This window comes from Drosophila rhopaloa, unplaced genomic scaffold (assembly GCF_018152115.1).
Source record: "Drosophila rhopaloa isolate 14029-0021.01 unplaced genomic scaffold, ASM1815211v1 contig_115, whole genome shotgun sequence".
NCBI classification, from domain to species: Eukaryota; Metazoa; Arthropoda; class Insecta; order Diptera; family Drosophilidae; genus Drosophila; species Drosophila rhopaloa.
In genome coordinates this window covers 1,141,177-1,152,616 of record NW_025334990.1, presented here as the reverse complement: position 1 = coordinate 1,152,616, position 11,440 = coordinate 1,141,177, and the positions used below count along the sequence as shown (strand labels likewise).

At 41.5% G+C, this 11,440-nt stretch overlaps 1 protein-coding gene across 1 annotated transcript; it reads left to right on the top strand.

Annotated features, from left to right (window-relative positions):
- Positions 1–1,353: 1,353 nt before the first annotated feature.
- On the top strand, positions 1,354–8,810 carry LOC108050626 (homeobox protein orthopedia). The gene is made up of 5 exons (XM_017132397.2): positions 1,354–1,785; positions 4,560–4,860; positions 5,016–5,145; positions 7,769–7,856; positions 8,022–8,810. Exons 1-5 carry the CDS (start codon positions 1,629–1,631, stop codon positions 8,570–8,572), a joined length of 1,227 nt encoding a protein of 408 aa, XP_016987886.2. The 5' UTR covers positions 1,354–1,628; the 3' UTR covers positions 8,573–8,810.
- The last annotated feature ends 2,630 nt before the right edge of the window (positions 8,811–11,440 follow it).

Below are 11,440 nucleotides of genomic sequence, written 5' to 3'. Positions count from 1 at the left end.
TGGCAGGCCTGGACGTAAAAATCCTTTACATTTTTGTAATTTTTTTAAAATAAGGCGAATTAAGATTATTTACTTTTTCGTCTTGCACAAATATATTGTTTGGTAATTGTAATAACTTAATAAAAAAATGATGTAATTTTATTACTTCAGATTTGTTTTTGCTATTTAGGTCTTCAATAAATGAAATACCTAATAATAAATACATAATATATAAATAACAATATACATATAATTGTTTTTGCGGATAAGGCGGATAATAATATTGCACCACACATATTTAGAGAGCTACTTTATCATTTATTTTTGCTTTTAAATAAATTGAAAAAGTGCGGCTGAGTCTTAAAATCTATCAACCTTTTAAAATGCCAACATATTAATGTGAATTCATTTAATAATATATAAAAGTGTTGCTTTAAAAACTGTGTTTTCTAACTGCCCAATGTCCGATTCAAACCTTACGATTAAATTAAATTGAATACCCATTAGCCACATTGGTCTAAAACTGTACCTGTGGTCGATCCTTTTTAACCCAATTCAGAACGGGGAAGATCCGCCGAGATGAGATCAGTTTAATCAATGAACTTAGGGTCCGATCCTGCGACAACTCCTTGCTAAGTAAAGGGATTCATTGATCGTTGGCTTGTTCAATGAAACCTCGGGCTCATTCTCAAGCCAGCCTGCCGATCGAGAGATCACGTGGATCCTCGCCATAAATCCAACGCCGAAATGGAAGCGGAACTAATAAACGAGGTCCTGGCAAATGGCCGACACGATTCAGGTACCAGGTAGGCAATCCGCAGAGTTGTTCAACCTGTTTTGTGATTTGTGGATGAGCCGGGAAAAGGAAGGGTAGCGCTGCAACGAGAGAGACAGATATAGAGGGGGAGATAAGGAGGCGAGATACTTTTTAACAAGCAATATTTGTGATATAAATAAAATTAATGAGCAAACCATGTTAGTTACAACTACCGAATGAGATGATACAAAAGAGGGTATAATAGAGAAAGGTGCCAAGGGAAAGTAGTAGAGAGAGAATTGATCAGAGAGAGAGAGAGGGCCAACACCCCTATGCCAAAAGCTACCTGCAACACAACCTCACACACACGCGGAGCGAACCAACCCAACACAGATACGGATTGCGAGATACTGAGGCACTGAGATACTGGGGGAAACTACCCCTGGAGACAGAGAGCGAGAGCGAGCGAGACGGCTGACGGGGCAGGACATGGGCGAAAGCGAAGGACTGGGATTCGAGAGCGAGCCTCGCCCATTTCACTTGCAAACAGCCAACGGCCCGTGGACGTATTTAAGCCTACGTTCCGCAGGAATCGCACTCAGTCGGTGGTTGTTGATCGTCACGAGCGCAACTCGCACTTAAATCAGTCGATTCAGCTCATTCTAGTTCGTCGCAGTGGCTGTGAAATCCAAATCAAATTCAAATCGTCGACTAACCCAATAATTGATTAACTAATTAAGCAATTCTCGGTGCGTGCACATCAAATCCTGTGACAATAATAAAAGAGTTCCCTATCAAAATTTGGGAAAACGCAAAAACCCAACTCCGAGCAAGTGAACCTAACTATTCAATAGCAAGTCCGTACGGTTTGTGAGCTCTCCCCGGTGGAGCTATGATGACCACGACGACCTCGCAGCACCACCAGCACCATCCCATCATGCCGCCAGCCATGCGCCCCGCCCCAGTTCAGGACAGCCCCGTCTCGCGCCCTCGCGCCGTCTACAGCATCGATCAGATCCTGGGAAATCAGCACCAGATCAAGCGCAGTGGTGAGTTCAGCTAAATCATTAAATATCAATTCAAGACTTGAAAACTTGGAAACTCAGGGATTCTGCGATTCGAAATTCGTTGATTGCCGTCGGCGATCTGAAAAAGGGTTCCTTACATAATCCATGAAAATATACAGTTCCGCTAAGTAAATAGTTAAAAAAAACCTTACCTTAAGTTTTGTATTGGGATGAAAAGCAAGAAACGATTTTAAAGTTGATTAAATATTTAAAGCAAATAGAAATAGAATAAATATTTTCGTATTTTCGAAACCGTTAAATTTGAATGTTGAAAAGGTTTAAGTTTAACCATAGGGCTTATACATCTTGAAATGATGAAATGGTTTGTACAATGTTGTACAATGTTGAAAAGGCTTATGCTTAATATACTTATCTTAGTTTCGTTTCGTTTATTCGGTTATTTAAGAAAATGGCATATTTTAATCCTTTACATATACCTTAAATCAGGTTTTTTAAAAAGAAAAGATAAATAAGTTACCCCGATTGATTTAAAAACTTATAGGGAGAATAGGGCGTTCAAACCCCAAAATTTAGGTAAAAGTTAATAAAACGTGTGGTGTTAGAAAAGAATCCCACAAAAAGTTGGTTGAAAACACTTTCCCAAAATATGTGTTTTAATTATGGATATTTGGACTTTCATTATACCCTTGCAGAGGGTATTATAATTTCAGTCAAAAGTTTGCAACGCAGTGAAGGAGACATTTCCGACCCTATAAAGTATATATATTCTTGATCAGCATCACCACGAGAGTCGATCTAGCCATGTCCGTCTGTCCGTCTGTCCGTCTGTCCGTCCGTCTGTCCGTCCGTCTGTCCGTCCGTCCGTTTCTACGCAAACTAGTCCCTCAGTTTTAAAGCTATCTGCTTGAAACTTTCCCAAAAGTTGTTTTTCTATTGCAGGTAGTATATAAGTCGGAACGAGCCGAATCGGGCGACTATATCATATAGCTGCCATATAACTGAACGATCGGAAAAGCCATAACTTTGGTGTTTGTAAAGTTAAGAAGTTGGGATTTTCTATGGGTTTTATTTTTGGCCAATCAATCCGACATACCGAATTTCATAAGGATCAGACGACTATATCCTATAGCCGCCATATAACTGATTGATCGGAAGTGCCATAACTTTGGTGTTTGTAAAGTTAAGAAGTTGGGATTTTCTATGGGTTTTATTTTTGGCCAATCAATCCGACATACAAAATTTCATAATGATCGGCCGACTATATCTTATAGCTGTCATATAACTGAACGATTGAAAATGCCATAACTTTGGTGTTTTTAAAATTAGGAAATTGGGACTTTTTATGAGTATTAAGAATGCATCAAATGAATAATTTTGAAGAATATAATTTACAAAATATTCTGCAAGGGTATATCAACTTCGGCTCCGTCCGAAGTTAGCTTTCCTTTCTTGTTTTGTCATCATTTTCATTAACCTCTTTTCATATTTGATAACCGCAATATAAATTTTGTTTTCTTAGAGTTATATCCGAATCAAAACGTACTTAAATTTGTTAAATAAGAAGAAATTAATTTTAAAATTTGAGATATTCATTACTCACAACTTAAACAGAAACACCCTAACAAGGTCATTACTTACCACCAGCTGAGCATTAAGTTAGACCTCATGCAAAGTCAATGAGCTCCCCCAATTTGATACCCCAAGTTCAATCTCGTCCTCCGCCATTGGCCACATCAAAAAGATCCTTTCGAACAAGTCCAGACAAGTGGAAAGACATAACAGACACCGTCCCCCGTAAGCCATACTTTCCCATATCATATGCAAATTGCTCGTAAAGGACATTTTATCATAGTTAGTAAGGGCCGGGCAGAAACTTTCCGGCAAACAACGACCTCGAACTCCACCCAGAGCAAAGGAAAACATATCATGACAATGGGAGGTGTTCGGCATGTCGCAACTCTTGTTGGGGGCGTGGCCAAGCGGCAGGGGGCAGTTCGCCCAAGGATCGGCCAAAGAAAAAAACACTGTGTATCAAAACATATCGGGCCGGATACATCTCGCAGAGAGGGGGAGAAAAGCAATTGCGTCATTAGACCCGTAATTAGATTGAAGTTCTTGGGAGTGTGAGCGGGTATGGGAGCTGGTCCGAAATTGCCTGGCAGGATTGTGGAATCACGGCACCCATTGGCCCAGGTTGCAATTTGGCGACATCGAGCGGCGTGCGCACCGCAGGACACTGCATCCTGTGAGCCTCGTAATTTGATGCTCGCTGGAAATTACCTTCTCGCCACAACGGGCTGCGTAAATGTTACGAAATACGATAAGGATACATCCAGGACGGGCGTCCTGCTGAGCGGGGACGTGTCCTGGTGCCATTGTGAATCTGATTAATTTGAGGTTCATTAAAGTTTGATTACACGTTTTTCGTTGGCTCTGAATGGCATCGTTTTGGGTATTCAAAAAATCCCGACTTGCCTTCGGGCCGTGTGAAAGGATATTTATATGCTTGGACTGGAGGGGGAAAACTTTTCACTGGCTTTATATTTATTTGTTATTGATTGCCAAATCAATTTGCGTAGCTTTCGAGCACTTGAAGGATTTGATTTTTTCGAGACTGCGAATAAAAAGGGGGTTAAAACCCAGGATATAACTACTTCAGTTACAATTGAATGAATTTCAATTTCTGCAGCTGCCGCTTGGCTTTCGATTTTCAAAGTCAAACGCGAAACTTTTTGTTATTCGCCGCTCTCGAGTTCAATTTGAAATTGTTTAACTTTTCCCCCTGCCCCTCTTAGATACACCCAGCGAAGTGCTGATTACGCATCCCCACCACGCCCATCCGCATCACATCCATCACTTGCACAGCAGCAACAGCAACGGCAGCAATCATCTGTCGCACCAGCAGCAGCAACACCATCAGCAGCAGCAGCAACATCAGCAGCACCAGCAGCAGCAATTGCAGGTTCAGGCCAAGCGGGAGGACTCCCCAACGAACACGGACGGAGGTCTGGATGTGGATAACGACGACGAGCTGTCCTCCAGTCTGAACAATGGCCATGATCTCAGCGATATGGAGAGGCCGCGAAAAGTTCGAAGGTGAGTGCAGCGACAATCCGCTTAGCAGATCAAATCGTATTTACCCATTGTCGGGCTATTAAAAAACATCCAAACAAAGGGGAAAACTCTTATCCATGTTCCATAGTATAGCAAGCATCTAACGTGCCGCCTTTGCCTGCTTTGATTTTTCACAGATCTCGCACAACATTTACAACATTTCAATTGCATCAGCTGGAGCGGGCCTTCGAGAAGACCCAATATCCGGATGTTTTCACAAGGGAGGATCTGGCCATGCGATTGGATTTAAGCGAAGCACGCGTGCAGGTAATTCAAATTACTTTTCAATTCTCGCAATTATTTTTGAATTAGGTTTTAGTCGAAAGTGCCAAGCATAAGAGAGAGAATATTTATAGCAGAAAAGTTCCAAGTTCAGCAAACTTTGATACCCCAGTAATAAGCGAATAAACCACTTTTAGAGACTGGGAACTTGAATGCCTAGATAAACCCGTGAAACAATCGGCGAACCCAATTTGTAAATGGTCTTTGAAACACTTAAACCCCACTTTGTATACAAACACGGTAGATCTAGTCGGAGGGTTGATGTTGTCGCGTCCCTTTTTAGGGGTTGGACCAAGGACATTAGATATTGTGATTTTCCAAATGATTAAATTGGCCGCGCTCACATGGTGTTGGTATTTTTATTAACTCTACTTTTGGGTAAACAATTAAAGTGGCTTTGGGTGGCTGTCTGCCTGCTGCAGGACACGCGGCTAAATACACCCGACTACACATGTAATTAGGGTGTCCCTTCGCCCCGAATCGCATACAATTTGATTTCAGTTGAAAATGCTTTCAAACACTTCACATCTGATTGAGCGATTCGCTCAATTTCGATGATGTTGACAGGGAAAAGGGAAAAGTATCGCTTGCCAGTCGCACTAAAAAGTGAAGAGAATGTAAAACAACTTGACCTAAGCACTCTCGCTGGCTCACATAGGGATTACGGGCTCTGCATACAAATTGTCCGTTTCACGGTCTTCATCCGCATCCGCATTCTCATCCGCACATCCGCATCATCATACTTCGCGTCCTCACTCCGATTTGTATCTGTTAGCAGATTAACTGTAATTGGTCATTGATTCGCATATGCAGAGCGTTTCGGGTACTTGAATAGTAACAGATTTAGAGCTGCCCGCTTGCCATGGCTTTTTTTTCCTGTCCTGATCTGATAGATACAAAGTATCTGCAGCGTAATCCCCGCTTGTTTTGGGGTTGGTGAGTGGGCAATTATTTTGGGATTTGCATGCTTGTTGTGTGGGGCAATCGAAAAAAAGGAGTAACCAGCGGCTTAACTTCCGGGTTAAGTCATATTTTTATTGGCGAGTATGCGGACTTAAAAAAAAACATTAACAAGCATTTGTAATAGCTATCAAAATCTTTTCTATAAAATTTCCAAAAAGGAAAACTTCCATTAATGCCTTTGAATATTCATAATTGTCTAAAAACATTTTAAACTCTTTAGGATAATACTTTAATGTTTAAAGGTCCTACAAAATTATATAGTCAGTTGACATCCCTTATAGAAATATAATATTTGAGTTTTTATGCCCTCTTTCATATTTTTTGCGACAGTTTCTTCTCTCGTTTTGATCGCACATGTGTGATAAATGCTGAACGGATATCCGCAATTCAACTTTTGCTGCCTGGCTGCTCTGGCACAGTGGTTTAAGTTGCTCGCATTATAATTGCTGCCAACTGACAATTAAAAAGCCCACAAAATCGCACACACACACACCGCGTGGATCGGGGGGAGTAAAGGGGGTGGGAGTGCGTTGGGTGGGTGGCATTTTCCCAGGACACACAGACACACAGGACACAGGACAATAATTGGCAGCAATTATAGCAAGGAAATCGTTGCTAATTTACTACTCGCTCAACTGCACACATTGTTGCAGATTCTGGGTGGCGGGGATGGGGCCTCGTCTAAGTACAGGGTGTCTATAATTGCAGGGACTCCTCTATTGTCTCGAACTCATCACCGAGTACAGTCGGTTGTCAAGTGATTTCAATTTACAAACAATTAATTTTCCCATCAAATGCGAGAGCCTCGGCTCAGATTGAAAATTCGTCCCCCACCAAAACGGAAATGTATGTGCAGTCAACGCCTATTTTGCGAGGTGGGTGGTGCGCGGTGGGTGGTTGGTGGGTTGGGAGGTCGGTCAAACTCAACCCCAAGCAAGTGTCGAAAAATGCATAAGACACCCTTTCTGTCTGAAGAGTGAGACAGACAGAGAGCGTTGCAAATCAGAGCAGAACACTTCCGATTGGATGCCATTGTATTTGACCTCCCCTCCCGTTATTTCCTTGCCCCTACACCTATGTCCTTTGGCTCAGACTTTTGGGGCCGGAGAACGCAGAAGGAGCTAGTCAAGGACCATGTGGATTCAACTTTCGAACTCACAGATTGATAGATTTGAAAATTGTTCGGTTTCTGGTCAAAGTCAAAGCAATTACAAGTCGCTTGGCAAGGTGCAAGTTGTCTAAAACTATTCAAGTTTCAATTAAATGATACCCCTTAATTCAAAAGAGAATAGGATTATTTTGGTGGAACTTAAAAGATAACAAAATTTGATTCAAGCCACTTCAATGAATTTAAAAAACACAAGTTTTTTTTGTTTAATAATTATAAATTTGGTGTATCTTTGTGTCAATATCAGCTTAAATTTTAATTGAAGAAAATCTTGAGCCTTGTATATCATTTATAATTTTAACAGAAAGATTTATACTATACTGCTCCTAATATAGAAATTTGGTTCGTCATATTCTTATATAAGTAGATTTTAATTTAGCGTACCTTACCAGCTACTTTACCAAAAATACCAGGGGTATTTGCATTTGCATACGTACAACTCCATCTCTAAACTCCCTTCTTTTCGTGCACTTGCAGGTGTGGTTCCAGAACCGTCGGGCTAAATGGCGCAAACGTGAGAAGTTTATGAATCAGGACAAGGCCGGCTACCTCCTGCCCGAACAAGGTGAGTTAACCACCCCATCTCAGAGTACTCCCCCCCCACCGATACGCATTTGATTTGTCCGCAAATTGCCAAATTACGTGTGCAACATAATTAGGAATTATGTCGCTTGTGTCACCCTCATTTACGATTCGGGACTAACGTAATCGCCCCCTTTGCTGCTTTCAGGTCTGCCAGAGTTTCCGCTGGGCATTCCCCTGCCGCCGCACGGACTCCCAGGACATCCGGGTTCGATGCAGTCGGAGTTCTGGCCTCCGCACTTCGCCCTCCACCAGCACTTCAATCCCGCTGCAGCCGCCGCCGCCGGATTGCTGCCCCAGCACCTGATGGCGCCCCACTACAAGTTGCCCAACTTCCACACCCTGCTCTCCCAGTACATGGGCCTCAGCAATCTGAACGGGATCTTCGGAGCGGGAGCGGCTGCTGCGGCGGCGGCGGCGGCCTCGGCCGGATATCCGCAGAACCTGTCGCTGCACGCCGGACTGTCCGCCATGAGCCAGGTGAGCCCGCCCTGCAGCAACAGCAGTCCGCGCGAGAGTCCCAAGCTAGTGCCTCATCCCACGCCGCCCCATGCCACGCCCCCGTCTGGCAGCTGCGGAGGCGGCTCCTTGATCTCCGGCGGACTGATCTCGACCGCCGCCCAATCGCCCAGCAGCGCTGCCGGCGCCAGCAGCAACGCCTCCACTCCCGTTTCCGTGGTCACCAAGGGCGAGGACTGAATGCTCCGTGATATTTGGATTCGTTGTGTACATACATATGTAGATATCTAGTTGTATTTATGGTTATATAGCCCACGCATTGTAAGATATATGGAGCTTTGTCTATGGCCAAAGTTAACGTAGTCGTAACACCTAAAGAATTATCTATCTGTAAGAGATCTTCGAGCGTAATTAGCCGCATGCGAGTAAAGGTAGTCTATCCACTAAGGAAAACTGTCAAAGAATAAACGATATGAAAAGAAAACTGTTGTCTTTTATGGGAGGGTACTTGATGTTGAATTTCTGAAAACATATATTTATTTCCAGCGGAAACTGTGAAAGTAAATGAGTACTCAGTGGAGTTCAATAGTATACTTTTGATTTTATAAGATAAAATTTGTGCTAGCCAAGACGAGTTAGTGATGCCCTATTGCCTATTACAATGGATCAATTAAATATCTCTTGATTGACTTACACTTACTGACTGTAAATAAAAAAAAAATGTATACTCGGGAAAAAAATATATTCAAAATGCTCCTAATTAATTTATGGAAAGAACACACAATAAGTACTTTCCATAAATAAGTTTCGAGCATTTTAAATTTATTTTTTCCTCCCGAGTAACATTTTTTCTTGGTTCAAAAAATAAAATAGACAGTCATAACAACAGCATCAAATGAAGTCGCCAAATTTGCTTTCCAACAATGCTGAAATGCTTAAAATAAGTTAATTTCCAAAGCAATTTTGACACCTAGTCCATTCCTCTCGTCAAAAAACCTGTAAAGAAGGAGATGCACCTTGGTATCCTCTAGAGAGTTATAAATAACTTTGAAATAAACACATTTAAAGCTAGAGTCACAGAAGATATTTAAATATTTATTTTAGGTTTTTGCTTTGAATCAGAATTTAGCACATTTGGCAAATGGGATTTATTTTTCTTATAGTCATTCCTTATATACTACGCGTTGGTTGAGGTTTCTAAATTCTTTGTATTGTTCCCCCATATTTTTGGCTTCAGTGCCAGAGTTAATCTCCCGGTCAGCTTCCGTTAACCTAAGCAATTTTTTAATTTTCCACAACAGGATCCCCCCTGATTTCCGCTGCTCTGCAAAATAATCGCAAAAAGTTTGTACCTTAAGTAGGGCTTATGGCCCTACAAAGTCTCATTATAAATCGCTCAAATGCTACAATTGATTGTATACAAACTCGACTCGACCTTTCCTTTGCCCAGAGTCAAATGAAAACGATCTTGGGCCGAGAATCGGGAATAGTCGACCTACCCCGACAATTGAATGGGCCAGGGCGGAGAGTTCAAATCGTATAATAATCTCGATATTATGTCAAATTTGCCGAGCAGAGGAGGAAATGTTGCAAAACATGTGAAGAGACGGCGAAGGAGCCCAAGAAGTTGGCGAGCAGAGGCGAACAATGGGCCAAAGAATCGAGAATCTATCGCATTGTGCCAGACAGCCGTGGAGGAAATGCAATTCAATGGGATGTGTGAGCCAAAGGATTTGCACCGAATTCAAGTGGTGGTGGCTGCACGGGGAACAGGACGAGTCCTTTTGTAGCGGGCCGCATGCGGAGCTAAATGCTATATTGATATCTCGTAATTTGTGCCATAATTACTTTTTAATAATTTCGTACAGTGCTCGGGCTCGCTGCAGGATATCGCATTGTGTGCGCAATGGCCTCAAATTTAATAATAAAACGCCGTCAAGTTTCTGCTCAGCCAGTCCTGTCTAGAGTTCATTCCCGGATTCGGGTTGGAATTTGATTACACTTACCACTCGTCGCTTTTCGTGATGGGCGAGGTCAGAGCAAAATTCCCTGCACAAATACAGGCGCACAATAATAATGAGTGAATTGCGCGACTTAACGGATTTGTCACAGTCAAAAGGATACGCCGGGGTAGGAGGAACATTCGGGACCAGTCAGCCCGGCGTTGTCAAAAGAAGCTCTCATAAAACTCATATGCAATTGCCTTTTCTGGGCGTCCTTTGTGTACAAGGTAGCAAAAGACATCCGGAAAATGGAAGGACCTGCAGGCTGCCATACCCTTTCGCAATTGGGTAGTTTGGCCAAATATTTATTATACCATTTGGATTTGTTTACGATTGAATTCATAACGAATTTATTAAATTAATAAAATAATAAAAGGCAATATGGATTACGTTCTCGGAACTTTCGTAATTAATACATACAAGTACATTCTATTTTGTTTAAATAAAATGTATGATAGTGGTGTCGGGTATATTCGATTTTTAAAACAAAAATGATTTCAAAACGATTAAGTGATATCGCTATTATAATAAGTAACATGTGCACATTATTATAGTAATATAATAAGTAGCTTATAAAAACAGAAATCGTATGACCTAAAAATGGATGAGTTTAAAATATAACTTCCTATGATATAATTGGGATGTTTTAGCTAAAAGAGGGTTAAACTGTTCTTAAAAAAAATTTGTTTAAAAATGTCAATCTCTTAAAATATGTCGATATTTTATTTGGACTTTGACTAAAGTTATATTTATTGTAACATTTTATTTTGCACTTTAAGTTTGCAATATCTTTTATTGCTATAACAGACTACTTATTATAAGCAGAAAAACTACTATAAATATGCCAATATACCAAACATTAATAATGATCACACGGCCTTTCTTATATTAAAAGGGTATTTAATATTCACTCTGCTTCCAGCCGCCTTTCATCTTGTTCTATCAACGAAAATTCAATAAGTTGAAGTAGATCTTTTATTTGTGCAAGTGTTTGGCCAAAAGGGGCGGGGTAAGCCGCCCATCCACATTTCGGGCCACCCAAAATGTCCTTGTGTGTGTGTGTGCTCATGGAATTTCATTCAGTGTGCAAATGCAGCGCATCACT

Excerpts from the sequence above, each read along its gene's own strand:
- LOC108050626 (XM_017132397.2), top strand. The coding sequence starts at position 1,629 with ATGATGACCACGACGACCTCGCAGCACCACCAGCACCATCCCATCATG. Across the intron at positions 1,786-4,559 it reads GCACCAGATCAAGCGCAGTG|ATACACCCAGCGAAGTGCTG; the intron begins GTGAGTTCAGCT and ends TGCCCCTCTTAG. Across the intron at positions 4,861-5,015 it reads AGGCCGCGAAAAGTTCGAAG|ATCTCGCACAACATTTACAA; the intron begins GTGAGTGCAGCG and ends GATTTTTCACAG.